The sequence below is a fragment of the Talpa europaea genome (assembly GCF_964194135.1).
Source record: "Talpa europaea genome assembly, chromosome: 1".
In the NCBI taxonomy this organism is placed as follows: domain Eukaryota; kingdom Metazoa; phylum Chordata; class Mammalia; order Eulipotyphla; family Talpidae; genus Talpa; species Talpa europaea.
Window position 1 is genome coordinate 33832351 of NC_140073.1, and position 19818 is coordinate 33852168.

At 36.1% G+C, this 19818-nt stretch overlaps 1 protein-coding gene across 7 annotated transcripts in view; it reads right to left on the reverse strand.

Annotated features, from left to right (window-relative positions):
* Positions 1-19818, reverse strand: part of SBF2 (SET binding factor 2) — a gene marked incomplete at both ends in the record, with an annotated part of 316628 nt that overhangs the window by 67708 nt on the left and 229102 nt on the right. For 6 of the 7 annotated variants that reach the window (XM_084251933.1, XM_084251932.1, XM_084251930.1 and 3 more), the window contains one exon: positions 1208-1378. In XM_084251933.1, coding sequence (XP_084108059.1) covers positions 1208-1378 — 171 coding nt within the window. Of the gene's footprint in view, positions 1-1106; positions 1379-19818 lie in introns of all 7 variants that reach the window. The other variant, XM_084251927.1, reaches the window with a different exon arrangement.

Here is a 19818-nt window from a genome sequence, read left to right on the forward strand (position 1 = left end):
CATCCCAGTTCTTCCATGCAAAAAAAAAAAAAAAAAAAGCCAACCAAAAACAAACACAAAAAACCACAAACTATCAAAAGCATCCACCAATGCAATTATTTCTGGAACATGATTTCAAAGTAATGATCTTTGCATCTACTACAAGTTATCCTTTAGCCAAGTGCATTTGTTATTTAGAAAGAAAAATAAGAGTTTTAAAGTAAATTAAATAAAAATTCACACTAACAATACAAGATAATAATTTAGAATAACAGGTAGATGTCAGATAGCCATATTTGTTAGTGAAATTTCTGTTATTATCATATTCAACAATAGCCCATAATATGTTTAAAATTACATGATGCATAGAAATATTTGAATACTACTGTGCAGCTTGTTAGATACATAGTTTCATTTATTTCATGTAACATATGGACAATTTAAAATGGAGGATAGGGCCTCCCTGGTGGTGCAAGGGGTTAAGATGCAGCACTATGAAGCTATAGGTAGTCACTGCAACAGATTTTGATCCCTGGCCAGGGAGATGACCCACATGGTGCAGTAGACCTCTCCTGACTCGCCCGTTGCTCACCTAAGCAATGTATTTCAGTCAATCTGCCTGTTCTGTTCCCTAATCTGTCTCTGGTGAATCCTCTCACCCCCATACCTCTGGCCTATACCCCAGTTCTTGTATGCATAAATAAGTAAATCAATCTTAAAAAAATTAGCAATCTTATTTAAAAAATAAATAATAAAATGGACAACAATGGAAAAGATCAAAACAGCAATACATACCAGGTAGAATTAAAAATTACTCTTAAAGTGAATTAACAATGATAATTAGTCTTTAATGTTGCTTTAAGTTCAATTAATAAGGATGATTATTTCTAACACTTATTATGTACTGTATATAAGGCACTCTTCAATGCACTTTACTGCCTAGGAATTTTAGGTTTGTTCTTTCTGTTCAACTTCCAGCAATTGTTTCCAAGAAATTCTTATTTATTAAAATATGATACAATTCTTGTGCGAAAAATTATTATCAAGAAGTTACTGTGAAAAAATGTCAGAAGTCAACACAAGAAAGATGTTGACAATTGGACCCCTAAAGTATACCCCAAATATACTGATAGGAAGTGGCTAGACTTCTTCTTTCCCTGGGAATACCTATATAAGCTTTCTTTGAGGCCAGGATCCCAGATCCACATAAGTAACATTTTTCTCTTACCTTCTGTTTCATGTATAGGGCATGATTGTCTTCCTTGGCTGAGAGATACAAGGAGCGAACCTGTTCCTGCACTGCATTGTAAAAGGTTGTCTCCCAAAATTGCTGATTCGTCCAAATGGGGTGGTCCTGGACACAGGTGTAAGCAAACTGGCTGACTCCAGGAGCCAGTTTCTGTGGGAGCACACAAGATATATCACCATAGTGGTTGACACAGTTACACAAGTTCAGAAAGTTAGAGAGGTTGTAGTAACCAACTATTTGTGTGTGTGTGTGTGAGTGTGCATGTGAGCTTACAAAGTCAAAGGATTTTTATTTAAACACTTTTGACTGACAACTTTGGGCTTGCTATCAAATCCTTGTCACTTTGTGTATTAAAACTGGCATTTTAGCATTAGCTAGAAATCAAAGTAATTACCTAAATTAGAGAATGTATGGAAAGTACCTAGCACTGCACCATGTACACAGATTATTATACAGTCAGTAGCTCTAATTGCAACATATGATAAAATCCATCACAATCTACACATAAACTCCAGATAATTTAAAGTTTCTTTTTCTTGGCTTTACAGTACATTTTGAGGACCATTAATTAAAATGTGTGTGAGTCTAGAGCTTGGTCTTATACACAAATTAGGGCATATTATGTGTTTGAAACTCAGTAGGACTTGTACCCTCCCTACTGATTACCTCTAGCCCTCTCCCCTCTCCCCACCAAGGCTTATTACAACTTCACAGAGCTGTATAGGAATCTGAGAGTATAATGAAGTTCTGGCTTTCTGTGTTAGTGTTTTCTTAACTGATGCAGCTTATTCACTTTCCTATCAATAATTATCTTCCTGAGGGATGACAAACTAAAAGTGACTATGCAAAAACTCCTTAAATCTTTTGAATGAAAGTGAACTATGTAACATTCCAAAGCAGAAAAATCATGTAAAACAGAGTGATAGAGGGTCAGATCCCATAACTTGTTTATGAACTGAAAATTATACCAGTTCATAACTGAAGAATGATAGAATTAATTGAAGAATGATAGAATAAACACTTTTTGGTACCAACACAGTCACAAGTGGCCATGGCATATGACAAATGCATAAGAAATCTTTCATTCTCAAATACTTCAAATATCATTAACTTTCCAAACACAAAATTTGCCTCCTTTCTTTGTGTTTTTCTGCTCTGTCTTCTCAGCTGCAAGCAAGGAGCAGTGTCCTTTGGTTAGGATGGGCAGGGCTACTGCACTGATGGGCAGGTGTGTTCAGGACCAGTAGAGGGCAGTAGCATCTTATGCGCCCTAATTCTATCAAAGTTTGAGGTAGGAACAGCAAAAATGGAGATTTGCAATATGGCAGAGCTAGAAGGTGGCGGTGAGGTGAATACTGTGGTCCTTGCTGTACATTTGAGAGACCATATAAAGAAAACAGATTTGACCAAGGTCACATGGTAAGAATGGTAGAAAAGAAGATAAAAGAAATAAGGTTTTCCAATGTTCTACTTTGTTTCTGTAAGATATAAAATTTAAGATATCCCACAAAACAAAACTATAATTATGCAGAGAAAGATGTAAAGGGATGTTTAGGGTTTCAGGTTCAGTACATCCTGTGACAGTAGCAGTAGTTTTAGTAAATAAAGAAAATAAGTACTTGTGGATAACACCATCTCTTGATTCTAAATCCTACTTTGGTTTGAAAGAAAAAGCTTTCTCAATAGGATTTCTCAAACTGGTCTATGTATGCTAGTTTCATGTTTTATTTTGCACAAAGATGAGACCGTGAGGATGATGATGGTGGTACGGAATGCTATTGCTAAATGACATCTTTTCTGACTTTCAATTCTGGCAATGATATTTACATTTCACAATAATTCTTATGACTCTGTCCTAAAGAAACAAGTGATATTTTGCCATGCAATTTTATGAGATTTTTGAGAAAATGTTGACTTCCTTCCTTATCTAGAAAAAATAGCCCTGAAGGTACTAGATTAAGCAATGTCATTCATTTTCAACAAAGAACTCAAAAGAAACCCAATATGGAACAGGATATGGAAAATAAACTTACAGGGCTCACCAACCAGCAGGCCAAATTTAAATCCAAATAAATGGACACAAATCATCTCAGAGGTGAGTTGGTCAAATGAAAGGTTAAGATGTCAGTATGAAGAGCTTGTCTAAGGCCTGTTTGTCTAGACATGTTTGCTCTCCAGGCCCAAGGCTCCAATTAGGGACCTTAGAGGGAAACCAGACTTCAGGAAAGAAAATGAGTTGGCAGGACTGATTCCATAAATATGTACTGGCCTTAAAGAATAATGCAGAATACAAAGATTCACTGTTTAAATTGCTGAGTATTTCTATGCAGTTCTGGACTCTGCAATACAAGTATACTTTATTGCAGTCTCAGGGATGGTGCCAGCTAGTCTTTTATGATTCTACATTGGCCTGATCAAGTCTAGGTATAGAGTCACTTTAAGAATTAATTTTAGATGGTTTCCTAACGAACTTTGGAAATGTTTAGTCTTGAGAGAGAAACAAAGGGAAGACAGGAATAGAGAAAATATGTATTTAAAACCTGTCTTAATCTCAACCAAATCTTAAATTTGTTTTGTACATTTTTTTAAAAACAAAGAGCACAAAATATTATAGATTTGGTTGAAGCTCACTGTGTACCTCTCTTGATCTCACTTTCCCCCAACCCTGGAAGTAACAATGATCCTGAAGTAAATATTTTCATACCTGTATATAACTATAAAGAATGTACAGGCTTACACTGTAGATTTATCTTTTAAGATTTTTTCAAAGTATACAGCTTATATTTCATTGATTTATGTAATATTTAACTAAATTAGTTAATTGGGACTGAACACAACATATGACTCAGAATGGGCAGTAAGAAAGGGGGCTATAAGCAATGAATATTTAGGATACTATATTCATTAGTTGGTGGGATTTACAGAATGGTGAGCAACCCAATTAGCTAAATGGAAGTGACTGTGAGAGACTATAGTTTTTCCTATTCTACTATCTGATGCTCTGATTGAACAGTGCATTATACCTCAAATTCATAATGGTCTAAATCTCTTCTGGATTGCTCAGAAGATTCAGGTACATCAATTCTGCAAGAGAATTATATTTATTCAACAGTACTGTCCAGTATTCATTTGATGTGCAATTTTAATAGTTGGGATGACAGGGTTTAATACTTAAACCACTTATCTTTTTAATGATTCTCTATATCAAGCTGTTTAGTAAATATTGAGAGATCAGAGAATAAATCAATTTCTTTGTATTTCAAAAATTAGTAGAAATTAAAGCTTGTCACATCCTTTTTCTGGATTTGGCACTTTTCTTTTTTTGGCAAGTTTTAAAACTTTATATAAATGTTACTTTATTATGTCTTATTTTATTTATGTTTCTAGACTTAATCAGTCAATAAGAATAAATCATATCTGGTACTGAGCTCTAAGTAAACTTGTCAACTTAGTTCTCAGAGAAACCTTATGAACCACTGAGATAAATACTATTATTGTCCCTATTTTTTTTGGAAAGATTATTTATGCATAAAAGGACTGGGGTACAGGCCAGAGGTGCAGGGGGTGAGAGCATTCACCACAGAGTGGGGAACAGAACAGGCATACTGACTGAAATACACCGCTGAGGGGAGCAGCGGGCGAGGCAGGTGAAGTCTGCTGCACCATGTGGGCTGCTCCCTGGCCAGCTGGGGATTGAATTCGTGCTTCAGTCACTGGCAGTAGTTTGATAGATGGTCCTTAACCCCTGCGCCACCAGGGAGACCCTATTATCCATGTTTTAAAGAGCAAGAAATTGTGGCACAGAGAATTTAAGTAACTTGCCCAAGAGAATACTGCCAGAAAGTGATGGAACCAGAGTTGGTAGTTTAACTAAAGAATCTAGTTTCTTAATCACTGTACAATTGAACTACTGTATGAAATTCCACTGTATATAGCATTTCCTTGTTCCTCTTAATGGGCATTTGTGTGGTTTCCAAATTTTTCCTACTATAAACAATGTGTATGAATATTATCACATATGTCAACTCTCAGCTTTGATTACTGTTTAACTGCCCATTAGCAGTATCTAGAAGTACTTGAGAGGGGCCTAAGAAATAAGATAATTCCCACTGTTATCTGTACCAGTAATTTTTTTTAAGTTAGCAATACGTTTTTAATATAAATTATCTAATCTGTGTTTAAAATTTTAATTATCTCATGATTAAAACACTTTTTTTCCTCTCTTGTTTTTGGCTTACTTTTATAACCAGTTTAGACATAGGAAGGATCTAAATGAAGTCTACATGTAACTGCTAGATTATCTATCTGAATTCAGTTTAAATCTCTATGTTCCTCTCCTCTCCTGCTCTTCTACCCACCCCCACTTCTTCATCCCCATTGGCAATCTACTTGTGGAAAAAACTAGATCATTGATACAACAGAGTTACTGCCAGTCTGATGGTTGCCAACTGCATCTCAGTAGCACCGCGTGATATATTCTTTTGTCCTCTGTATTTCCTGCAGGTAGAGTTGGATCTAGTGGCTTGGTCAAATATAGGCTTGTTTGTTTGGCAAGAATTTTTCATGGCTATTACTCTCCTTATGTGAGGTTATAGGTTGTGGTCCAATGCCTCGATTCATTAATCATGAGAAGTGATAAAACAGTGATATACTTATTCTAATATACTTCCTCATATTAACTGGAATATTTCATAAAGAGATGCTTTCCCATATCAACTGTTTGGTGACCTATAAACATAGCTTGTATTAACAAGCAGCATAAACACATGATTTTACCCCTTCATTATTGGTTATAAAAACAATGAATTCTTTTCTACATCCATCACAGATGAACAATTTTTCTTTTTTATTCATATTTTTATGAACTTACGGATTTTTAATCATATTTGATTTAGTTATTCTTAAGACTGCTTAAAAGCTATTAAAACAATGTGTTTACTGGAATCTTGTGTTTTTCATTAACTCAGTAAAAAGTACCATGGGATTCCTGTCTACAAAATATGTATAATCTATATGGGGAGAGATGATCACCACATGTGATGATTGATGAAGTTAAAAATGTTCTTAATAATAGCACTATGAACTGAGAGGATAAAGAGAATGATTAGGAGAACATAATCAGCAAAAAGAGTAGTTGATACATAACAAGGTGGTCTCTCTGAGGAATAAGTGTAAAAGGAGAAATAAAAGAAAGTTATCAGTGGATCCTGGCACAGGAAATGAAGGAATTTAGTGAGGCTTAACTCTGATGATAAATACCTGCAAATGGCCCAAAAGTTCATCAAAAGTATTTCTTGTGGCATTATCTTTAGTAACTATAATCTCTCCAAAATTAACAATTTTTTTTATTTTTTTATAAATTTTATTGTTATAGTCCCCATACAATTGCAGCCCCCCCATTCTGACCCCAATCCCTCCCCTCCCACCCCCGCCCCCCTAAAAGTGTCTCTGGTTCATAGTCCAAAATTAACAATTTTAATGTTTAACTGTAGAGAAGAAAATGGTTATGAAAATGAAAAATGAAAAATGTTATGTTGCCACTAATATTGTTAACCTGATTATGTGCTTTTGAATGAAGAGCTGATGCTACATTTCACAAAACAAGTCAAAAATGCTATGATTATATCCACATGCATATGAAGACTGAGAGAAAAAAGGCAAAATGGAAATGAAGTGAGGATATAATAGAATTTTGGACAATTTCTTTTCCTTCTTCAAAAATAATTGAAGGTATGTTTTAATAAATATGAATATTGTTTTGTTCCCTGAACCTTAGTAGAATGATATGAAAGGAAAAAAATGTCAAAGACATACAAGAAAGAGAATGAGGAGACAACACTAGATCAGCAATGTTAATAAAATTGTATCAGTCTTAACAAACGCATTTTGTAAGTTGTAACAAATTTTGAGTTTCGATAGAGCTGAACATTCAAACTATTAATATTTAGAAAGGGAAAATCCCTTCTCATACTTTAAAAGAGTAACATTTATGTGTATGAATTTGTATCTCAATTAAAAAAAGTGGACATAACCCACATGTTCATCAACTGAAGAACAAAATGTAGTATAAATGTACAATGTAATATTATGTGGCAATTTAAAAAATGAGGTACTGATACATGCTATATTATGGATGAACAGTGAAAACATTATGCTAAGTGAAATAAGTTTGTCACAAAGGACCACATATTGCTTAATCCCATTTATACAAAATGTCCAGAATAGGCAAGAACATACTGATAGAAAGTAAATTAGCTGTGGTCTATACTAAACATAGAGCTTCCATATGATCCAGCAATTCCACTCCTAGGTATTTACCCAAAGGACACAGAAACATCAATTCCAAAGAGCACCTGCACACCTATGTTTATAGCAGCACTGTTTACAATTGCTAAGCTTTGGAAACAGCCCAAATGCCCAAAAATAGATGACTGGATCAAGAAGATGTGGTACATATATACCATGGAATATTACTCAGCATTCAAAAAAGATAAACACATGCAATTTGCAGCAACATGGATGGCACTGGAAGGGATCATGCTCAGTGAAATAAGCCAAAAAGAAAAAGAAAAATACCGGATGGTCTCACTCATAGCAGGAATCTAGAAAACTTAAATAAGGGACCAGGAAAATGAATAACTATAAGAAAGTGAAAATCAAAATCAACAAAAAACTATGAACCAGAGACACTTTTTGGGGGGTGGGGGGCGGGAGGGGAGGGATTGGGGTCAGAATGGGGGGTTGCAATTGTATGGGGAATATAAAAATAAAATTTATTATAAAAAAAATTAGCAGTGGTCTAGGAGGGAGATATGGGAAAATGTGCAGTGACAGCTAATGCAGTGTGTTTCATTTGGGGTAATAAGTGTTTTAAAATTGTGGTGGGAGAAAATATACTAAAAACCACTGAATTGTATGCTTTAAAAGGGTGAACTGCATGGCATCTGAATTATATGTCAATAAAATTTAATACTGATGGGAAAAACTGTGTGAGGACATGTGGAAACTATCTGTACTATTTTTTGTAACTTTTGGTAAATGTCAAATACTCTAAATAAAAGTTTAGTTTAATCAAAAGAAAATTGAAGTGGCTATAACAGATGATGATTTAGATTTCAAAACTAAGAATATTACCACAGATAAAGAAGGTCATTTCACAATGGTAAAGGGTCAATTAATCAAGAAGAGATAAAACTCAAAGTGTTTATATACCAAATAAGAGAACTTCAAAATACAAGAATGAAATCTGGTAGAAATGAAAGGAGAAATAAGAACATACTGTTGTTGGCAATTTCAATTTCTACGTAATTAATAGATGTAACAGAAGCAGAAAATCAGCAAAGATGTAACAGACATCAACAACACTTGAGTAACTTAACCTGATTGACACTGATAGCACAACAGCAAAATATCCAGACTTCCAAGTGCATACAAACAAAACTTTTCATCAACTGAAATAACGGGTGTTTCATTATAGGTGATAAAATAAGTCAATATATTTATATGGATTAAAATTGTAAAAAGTATATATTCTCTGACCAAAATGGGATTAAACTAGGAATCAACAATAGAAAGTTATCTGGAAAAATCCAGTAACTCATGGAACAAAGACGAAATAAAGGGGGAAATTGAAGGTACTTTGTACTAAGTGAAAATGAAAACAAAATTTATAAGATGCCACTAAAGCAATACTTTGGGAAGATTTATCACAGTAGATGCCTGTATTAAAAAACAATAGTCTTAAGTCAATGACTTTTAGGAAAAGTAAAGAAATTAAAGTCAAAGCAAGAAGGAGGAATTTAAAAAGATTAAAATAGTCATCAATGACATAGAAAACAATGAAAAAAATAGAGAAATATCAGAGAAAACAAAAGCTAATTCTTTAAGAAAATTTATAAAGTTGATATAGCTCTAGTCAGACTGAGTAGGAAAAAAAACCCCAAAATTACCAATAGCAGGAATGAAAGGTAATAATATTAAAGATTTTATAGATATTAAAATGATCATAAAGAAATATACAAACTACCAAACTTCATTCAAGAGGAAACAAATAAGCTCATATTTATTAGAGAAAATTTATTAGAGAAACTGAATTCTCATAATATATATATTTCTTCACATAAAGAAAACTACTGACACAGTGGTTTCACTAGGAATTTTTCCAAACATTTAAAAGACAACTAATACCAATTCAACACAAACTCTTCAAATAATCAAAGATGAGGACATGCTTAACTAATTCTATGAGGCTACTGTTACACATAACAAAACCAGAAGATAATATAAAAATTAGAAAATGTTTCATGAATATAGAAGTAAAATTGATAAATCTTTAGCAAATAAATTCTAATATATATATAAAGGATACTGTATTATAATCAAGTGAGGGTCATCCTAGAGTGCAGGCCTAGACTTAACATTCAAAGTCATCATTAACAAATTAAGGAAGAAAAACCAAATGACTATCTCAATTAAATGCAAAACAGCATTCAATGGTCATCCTACCCAAAGAAATGTATATTCAATGCACTCCCAAATAAAAACTCCCTAACCCTAATCCCAACTGCACACTTCACACAGACAGAACAAAGATTACTGAAATTCATATGGAACCACCAAAATTCCTGTGGAAGTTCAAAAGTCCTAGAATAGTCAAAACAATTCTGAAAAAGAAGAAAAAAACTAAAGAATTAGGATTTCAAGTTCTTCAAGTCATTTTAGGGTTAATTATGATATAATACTTAAGACTGATACTAAGATATGTAGATTAATTGAACCAAAATAGAATCCAGAAATAGCTCTCCAGGTATATGGACAACTGTTTTTTGACAACAGTGCAAAGGCAATTAAGTAGAGAAATAATAAATTTTTTTGCAATAAACAGTAACAGAACAATTGGACTTTTGATCATACAGAATAGCATATTAAAATATTAACTAAAAAGGAAACACAGACCTAGATGTAAAACCTAGTACTATAAAACTTCTAGTTGATAGCCAAGAAAAAAAAAAAATCATTGTGACCTTTGGTTAGGCTAAGATTTCTTAGATTGGACACCAAAAGTATACCCATAAAAAAAGAAACTGATGGATAAGACTTTTTCAGAATAAAAATTTTTGGTTTTTAAAAGCCACTGTTAAGAGAATAAAAAGACAAGTCAAGTCTTTGCACATCCCATATCTACTTAAGGGCTTAAATACAGAACATGTAACGAACACTAAAAACCCAACAAAAACAAAACAACCAAGATTTAAAAAGATGGGCAAAATATCTGAACAAATATTTTGCCAAAGATGATATAGACGTAGAAATAAGCCCATAAAATGCTCAACATTATTAGTCATAAGGGAAATGCAAAGTAAAGTCATGTGTTACCACCACATATTTTTTAGAATGACTAAAAACACTGTAATTATTATATTGAAGGATCTAGCACTCAGACATTATTGGAAGGCATTTAACATGGTAGCATTTTAGAAGAAGCCTTGTCATTTCTTGAAAGATTAAACATATACCTACATGATCCAGTGACTCCATTCCTATGTACTCAGGAAAAAAAAAAATGAATGTATCCATACAAGGACTTGTACACGACTATTCATAGTAGTTTTATTTGTAATGGAGCAAATCTCAAAACAACTCAAATGTCCACTAACAGATTAATGGGCTGACAAATTCTGCTACAATTATGCAGATATTTTGCTTAATGAGGTTTCCAATAGGCTACATCACATAGTTGTGTAGTAGGCTATGCTACCTAGGTCTATGTAGTTATACTCTATAATGTTTATTCAAGGGTGAAATTGCTTAACTATTAATATATATTTCTTAGAACATATGCCCTCCACTAAATGATATAGGACTAATACTACACAATGGAATATTACTTAGCAATAAAAAGGCATACACTATTTGTACATGCAACAGCATAGATAAATCTCAAAATAATGATAAAGAATGATAAAGTCAGACTAAAAAGCTCACATAATCTACAACTTTATTTATATGTAACTACAGCATATGCAAACTATATGCAGACTCTGTAATGACATAAAGTAAATCAGTAATTTCCTGAGGGTTGGGGTGGAGGTCAGATGGGATGGAAAATTACAATGGAGCATGAGGTGATGGAATTAGTATTTTCCTAGGAAAAAAATAGGTCACTCTAAAAATGACTTAGGTGATAGTAATAACTCTTGGATTCCATTTTATCAGCTATGAAGGGAAATTTGCCTTTCCGAACTTGAGGAGTCTGTTCAGTGAGCTGAAGAGGTAATAAAAAGTGATTTTTGCAGTGTGCCATAAAGATACAGAGAAATATGAATTAGTAAAACATAAAAATACTACAACACTGGATTTGGCAATGATTTCTTGGATATGACATAAAAGGCAGAGTTAACAAAAGAAAAAAATAGGGCCTCCCCGGTGGCACAGTGGGTTGAGCGCTACGCTGTGAAGCTGTCCACAGCCTCTGCAGTGCAGGTTCGATTCTCGGCCAGCCAGGGAGAAACCCACATGGCATGGCAGACCTCTCCTGCCTCGCCTGCTACTCCCCTCAGCAGTGTCTTTGGTCCGTCTGCCTGTTTTGCTTCCCGCTCTCTCTAGTGAATTCTCTCGCCCTCCCACACCTCTGACCTGTACCCCAGTTCTTTTTTCTTTTTTTTAAAGATTTATTTATTTATTTATACGAGCACTGGGTACAGTCAGAAGCGTGGGAGGGTGAGAGAATTCACCAGAGCCAGAGCAGGGAGCAGAACAGGCAGAAGGACCGAAGTACACTGCTGAGGGGAGCAGCGGGCGGCAGGAGAGGTCTTGCACGCCATGTGGGACCCTCCTCCGGAGGCCAGGGAGCAGCTGGGGATCGAACCGGCGCTGCAGAGGCTGCGGGCAGCTTCACAGCCCACCACTCAACCGCTGCGCCATCGGGGAGGCCCTGTACCTCAGTTCTTGTAGAAATAAATAAATCTTTTAAAAAAAAAAGAAAAAATAGACATATAAGATTTCATGAAAATTTAAAAATTTTGTATATCTAAAGACTATTCAGAGTAAAATGATAAGCAACGGAATGGATGAAAATATTTGCTAATCATAAGGGATTAATATCCATACTATATAGAGAACTTCGAAAACTCAACAACAACGGGAAACCACCTGCTTAAAAAATGGGCAAAGGACTTGAATAAACATTTCTTCAAAGAAGGTATACCAACAACCAATGAGCACATGAAAAGATGCTCATTATCAAACTATGGGTAACACAAATTGGAACTACAATGAGATACAACAGCATACTGATTAGGATGACAAGTATAAAAACAAAACCCAGGAAAAAAGATGCATTGACAAGGATGTGGAGGAAAAGATGTGTACTGTTAGTGGGAATGTAAAATGTGTAGCTGCTGTAGAAAAGCTTATGGTGGTTCCTCAAAAAATTAAAAGTAGAACTACCAAATGATCCAGAAATGCTACTTCAAAAGAATTAAAAGCAGACTCTAAAACAGATATTTGGACATCCATATTCATAGCAGCATTATTCAAAATAGCAATTCAAGTGTCCACTGGCTGATGAATGGATAAATAAAATGTGGTATATACATCTAGTGGAGTTATATTGAGTCTTAGAAAATTGACATGTTACAACATGGATGAATACTGAGGACATTATGCTAAGTGAAGCCAGTCACAGAAAGACAAATACAATAGGATTCCACTTATCTGAGGGTCTTAATTTATAAAGATAGAAGTATAATGAAGACTGTCAGGGACTGTGGGGAGAGGAAAATAGGAAATTATTGTTTAATAGGTATAGAGTCTTAGTTTTACAAGATGAAAAGAGTTATGGAGATGGGTAGCAGTGATGGCTGCAAACAATGTGAATGTAAACTGAACTGTACACTTAAAAATGGTTAAAATGGTAACTTTGATGTTATGTGTATTTTAGCACAATTTTCAAAAGGGGAAAGAAAAAGAATAAAAATTAACTCAGTTATGAATGGTAGTTGAAGTCATTCACCACAGTCTGATAGTGCAGAAGGTACATTATGAAAGCAATGCTAAGATTATGGTATACTTTTTTAAAAAAAATCATGTATTTATTTTTGTGTAGAACATAGAGAGAGAGAGAGAGAGAGAGAGAGAGAGAGAGAGAGAGAGAGAGAGAGAGAGAGAGAGAGAGAGAGAGGGAGTGTGTACGTGTGTGTGTGTGTTCACCAGAGACAAAATAGGGAGCAGAACAGGCGGATCTACTGAAATACACTGCTAACGGTAGTAGCGGGCAACACAGGAGAGGTCTGCTGGGCTATGTGTGGGTTAGCTCCCTGGCCGAGGATCGAACAGGCCACAGTGCTGATAGCATGATAGCACTGAGAATTAACCCCTAGGCCACCAGGGACGTTCCCTATTCATTTTCTTTTTCCTTAAGATTTATTTACTTATGCGGGCCTCCCCGGTGGCGCAGCGGTTGAGCGCTGGGTTGCGAAGCTGCCCGTGGCCTCTGGGGCACCGGTTCGATCCCTGGCTGCTCCCCGGCCACCGGAGGAGGGTCCCACATGGCGCGCAGACCTCTCCTGCTGCCCGCTGCTCCCCTCAGCAGTGTACTTTGGTCCTTCTGCCTGCTCTGCTCCCCGCTCTGACTCTGGTGAATTCTCTCACCCTCCCGCGCTTCTGACTGTACCCAGTGCATGTATAAACAAAAACAAACAAACAAATAAATAAATAACCATGCCTCTATTAAAAAAAAAAAAGATTTATTTACTTATGCATACAAGAATTGGAGTACAGGCCAGAGTTGCAGGGGGTGAGAGGATTCACCACAAATAGAGTGAGGAACAGAACAGGCAGACTGACTGAAATACACTGCTGAGGGGAGCAGTGGGCGAGTCAGGAGAGGTCTGCTGCACCATGGGGATTGAAATCATGCTGCAGTGGCTGCGAATAGCTTCACAGTGCTAAACCCCTTGCGCCACCAGGAAGGACCCTATTCATTTTCTTAATGGTATCTTTTGATGAGCATAAATTCTAATGTTGATGAAGTATAATGATCATTTTTCCTTTTTTTGGTTATTGCTTTTCATTCAACTTTCCAAAGACGAAAAAAAAGCATTAGGATTATGAAAAGCAAATAAACCCTGAAAGCATTTCCTATATACAACAAAATCAACATCTTGGGGACTAAATTTCTAAATTTCACTGATGTTTTCACCTAACAACTTAAGACTCTGGCAATGATCAAACAAAGACTCAAATTGTAGGTTGCATTCATGGTACAGTAATCCGTGGGAGAAATAAGTGCAACTGTTACTTCAGAGACTACATTTTCTAAGAGTTTTATTTTGAAACTGTGGTCTTCAGAGAATGAGGGATGAACAGCAACTGTGATTCACTAAGGTGGTATCTGTGCAAAGTGAGGCCACAGAGCAGTAAATTCTTGGGTTGCATCTTGAAAAGTTCTTGACAGAATAGGATATTCTCAGGTGAGTTACCTAAGTTCCTAGATTAAATTCACTATGAAAATAATACCTTCTTGACTTGGATATGTACCTGAAAATGGCAGACTAACCTATTTTTGAGAAGAAAAACTCAGTATATTAGCTGACTATATATAATGGAGGAAGAAAAAAGTACTTCTTGAGAAGAAATATGTCCCTGTTTCTGATGAAAATAGTTCTTCTTCAACTTCAGTTCTGCTGCTCCTTATTTATTTTGAAAAAAATTCATTAAAACGGAGTCTTCAGAATGAGGAACAAACTGTTGACCTAATAGTAATTTCCCAGAAAGAACTATTTATTGAATTAAATAGACTGGGCCAAAGTTATACAAGTGTTTGCATGGGTAAGGCCACAACTATACCTAGAGCTCTAGAAAATAAGTAAGTTTTAGCAGTAAGTATCTGACTAAAAATTACCAAGACACAAAAACAAGGGGGAAAAATGCTAAGACAGGTTCTGGGATAAGAATAAATATATGCAAAGCCATTAAACTATTCTAGTGCTGGAGATCATTTTCGAGCGCCAGGGGCTCATTTCCTACTTTTAAGATTTTTAGGAGATTACAAAATTCACTTTCTAACCCCCAACTTGCAGTGGTCCAATAGCCAAGTATATGTAAAAAGCCAACAATTCTGCAGGATTGGAAATATCTTTTAATCCAGGGGTCTAACACTGAATATGAAAGGCAGTTTTGAAATTAAGTTTCTATCACGGAGCAGAAAAAGTAGTCAATGAGAAATTAGAAGTCTGAAACAGGAGAAAAGAAGAGGGTAAATGAAATTGGAAAAGGACATGAACAAAGTTGGGGAAACCAGGCATTTTCCCCATTTTGCCTGGTCAACTCCACCACATGGGAGGTCCACTGTGGGTCTTTGGAATACATTGAAAAAGGTTCCCAATTCACAAAGCAGTAGGAAGTGTTCAAGTCAATCTACATAAGTGGACTTTACTGCCTATCACCCAACACTTGCAGAAGTGTGCACATCTATTAGCATAAAAGCACAGCTGTGAAAGTATACAGGCATACACAAACACGTAACACATGCTAAACTTATATCACTAGTTTTAAGGTATAGTGGTGTTAATTTTAGGAGAAACCTCAGAAACACTTTAATTTCTTCCACTGACAGATAAAGATGATAAGACAGAAGTAAAGTGACATCACCAAGACCACACAGCTAGGTAGTCCAGAGCTGAAATCAGAAAATGATGAATTCCTCCTTCCAACATATAATGGCTCCAATCGTGCTCATACTCACACGGGCTTATTCAAATTCTACATCTTCCGAAATGCCTTGCCTCTCCCACCTCCACCCCATTCATTTGTTGAAACCCTAACCTCAGAGTAATTTAAGAAAGTAATTAAGGTTAAATGAAGTCATAAGTGTGGGGCCCAAATCAAAAAGGAATAGTGTCCTTAAAATAAGAGATACCAGAGCACCTCTCCCCTAACTCAGCCCCTCATGTATATACAAGGAAAAGCCAAGTGAGGACTTATTAAAACAGGTGGCTGCAAGCCAGAGAAACCAAACTGGATTTCTAGCCACCAGATCTGTAAGAAAACAAATTTCTTTTATTTAAGTCACTCAGTTCATGATATTTTTTTACAGCAGCCTGTGCAGACTAAGACACTACCTTATACAGAACTTTGTTTATACTTCTCTAACAATTATTTAGTTCTATTTTAACATTTATAACTATTTTTGCTCAATAATGTGCTATAATGTCATGTTATAATCTCTCACAATTAAGTAGAACAGTCTGACAGATTTTAGCTGCAAATGTGGTGAAATGTACAATAAATATTTGTATTATTATGTACAACAGAAATCTTTCAAGCACAGAGGGTTTAAAGAAAGCAGTAATATCCTACTGCTTAATAAGAAAATGAATAAAATCAGTTCCTATATTGTTCTTGTTTTTGTACACTCATCAAGTGATTACAGCAAATATTTACTAAAAGGTCAAAACTTAGGTAAAAAAATTAAGCACTAAATTTAATAACTGTAAATTTAATCAATTAAACATAATTTAAGAATTCTGTATACAAAAACTCTTTCCTAATAGCCTTTGAAAGCAGCCACCATCTCTGGCATAGCTTGGCATCAGTTCAAATGTCTGTTTAAAATATCTTAAATATCGGTACTGGGGATAGGCTGAATGTAAAATACTACAAAGGTTAGTTACCTATTTTCCAGGGTTTTTCTTTTAAAATTACAATTTTTATTCTATTTTTTTAGCTATATATGTCACCCAAGAGTATAAGAAAGCTATCTAATTTCTCAGTCATTCCAGATGGTTCTTTGACTTTTAGCTGGTAATCTCCTGCCATCAATATTGAATCCATCAATGCTTGTTCACTCTGGTGAATAAACATCCCTCTGCAAGTGGTCTTTCTTCACCTTATGTCTCTTACATCATGTAAAAATTCATCAGTGACAAACAGGGACAACTGCAAAGTTGCAGAAATTAAAAACAGACTTTATGAGTTAGGTACAAAATGTTTCCCTTTGGACATAAAAAGAATTTGCTGAGTCACTGAGTCAAGTATTTATAGCACCACATAATTTATTTTCTGCTGTAATAACTTTTGTAATTCAGCAGCTCCTCTACAAGTCTCCACTGAATCTACAATTTCTCAAAAATGCTAACAATGCTGACTAATAAGAAGGAAGTAGTGCAACCTAAGCAAAACTGAACTGGAAGAGAAATCTATTTATAAATTGCTCTTTAGGAAAAGATGTTAATAAAATCTTTTGCCCTTTTTTTTTTAAAGATTTATTTATTTATTTATACAAGCACTGGGTACAGTCAGAAGCGCGGGAGGGTGAGAGAATTCACCAGAGCCAGAGCGGGGAGCAGAGCAGGCAGAAGGACCGAAGTACACTGTTGAGGGGAGCGGCGGGCGGCAGGAGAGGTCTGCGCGCCATGTGGGACCCTCCTCCGGTGGCCGGGGAGCAGCTGGGAATCGAACCGGCGCTGCAGAGGCTGCGGGCAGCTTCGCAACCTGGCGCTCAACCGCTGCGCCACCAGGGAGGCCCAAAATCTTTTGCTTTTGCTACCCACAGGGAGTCATACATTCCCCATTCTTTTCTCAGTTATGTTATTAGGCTATATACCTTACCAAATGGTTTCCAATTCCCATCCTTAGGCCATTTCCCTATGACACACACAATAAGAGCTCACTATCAGTTGCATCTGGTTGTAGATGTGTTTCGTTTTGGTTGTCTAGGGATTGAAAAAAAATTAAGCCGATACTTTAAAATGAAGAGATTCTACATAGAACCTAATTTCCAACTTCTTCTGAAAATTGAGATGTGGGTCCTCCCTGGTGGCCTAGGAATTAAGTCTCAGCACTATCACCACTATGGCCTCAGTTCAGTCCCCAGCCGAGGAGCTAACCCACATATGGCACAGCAGACCTCTCCCATTTTGCCAGAGACTCCCCTTAGCAGTGTGTTTCAGTACATCTGCCTGTTCTGCTCCCCACTCTATCTCTGGTGAAACCTCTCACCAGCCGGCACCTCTGGCCTACACCCAGTTCTACACAGTAAAAAAAAAAAAAAAAAAAAAAAAAAAAAAAAAAAAGAAAAATTGAGATGTGTTAACAACGTTCCTGTACTCCTGCACATCTAAGGAGCTCCCCTCCTTCGATGGACTCTTACTTTGGTCTGCTTAACTCATTTGCATTATTTGGAGGTATTCGGCTTGTAACCCTTGCTAAAAGCAAACCATGCTATAGATAACTTTCATGTGGATCCCTCCCCTAAGGACTCTAGTCAAACACTTACCTAGCTAGCTATACTAGTCTACTAAGTGGCTTTTGTTTCTACAAATACTCAACCTTCCTAAATACACTGCTGTACATTTCTGAAGCACAATCATATCATTATCCTGCTTAAGAGCATGCGATTGCATCCTTCTCAGTGACTAGAGAATAATATTAGTGTAAGCTCTTTAATGACCTTCAGGTATTTTGTGATTTGATTCCAAATTACCTTTTCCATCATATTTTCCATACTTAAAGGCTAAGAAGATACTATTCTAAAAGGAAGTGTGAAATGGGCTGCCCTTTCTAACACGATTATCAATGACTTAGATAACAATAAGTATGATTTTCAAATTTAGATAAAGTAATAGGAAATAGTTATGATTTATTTACTTTCATCTCAGATATGTTAATCTTTTTTTTAGATGTGTTAATCTTTTAACTGACTTTGGCAAGTGCTCTACATAAAAAAAAATGATGTGGGGTCAATGGTGTTTTAAGATTATACAAATGTCGGGCCTCCCCGGTGGTGCAGCGGTTGAGCGCTGGGTTGTGAAGCTGCCCGCGGCCTCTGCACCGCCGGTTCAATCCCCGGCTGCTCCCCGGCCACCAGAGGAGGGTCCCACATGGCGCGCAGACCTCTCCTGCCGCCCGCTGCTCTCCTCAGCAGTGTGCTTCGGTCCTTCTGCCTGCTCTGCTCCCTGCTCTGGCTCTGGTGAATTCTCTCACCCTCCTGTGCTTCTGACTGTACCCAGTGCATGTATAAACAAAACAAACAAACAAATAAATAAATAAAAACATGCCTCTATAAAAAATAAAAATTAAAAAAAATGTTTTAAAAAAAAAGATTATACAAATGTCAATCATAAACTTAAGGGTACTAATACTCCTTTACCTTTCCTAGCACAGGAAAAATTCTTAAAGCATTTTCGAATATAGAAACTAAAATTTTTGGGCCTCCCTAGTGGTGCCAGTGGTTAAGCACAGCACTATGAAGCTATCCGCAGCCTCTGCAGCATGAGTTCGATCCCGGCCAGCCAGGGAGCTATCCACATGGCGCAGCAGACCTCTCCTGACTCGCCCACTGCTCCCCTCAGCAGTGTATTTCAGTCAGTCTGCCTGTTCTGTTCCCCACTCTGCCTCTGGTGAATCCTCTCACCCCCTGCACATCTGGCCTGTACCCTAGTTCTTGTATGCATAAATAAATCTTTAAAAAAAAGGAAACAAATTTTCAAGGCAAAGAAGAAAAACAGGCTGATAGATTAAAGCTATACATGAACTGAAGCAATGATTAAATAAAGTAAGATTTGCATTTGGATAGGAGAATGTATAGC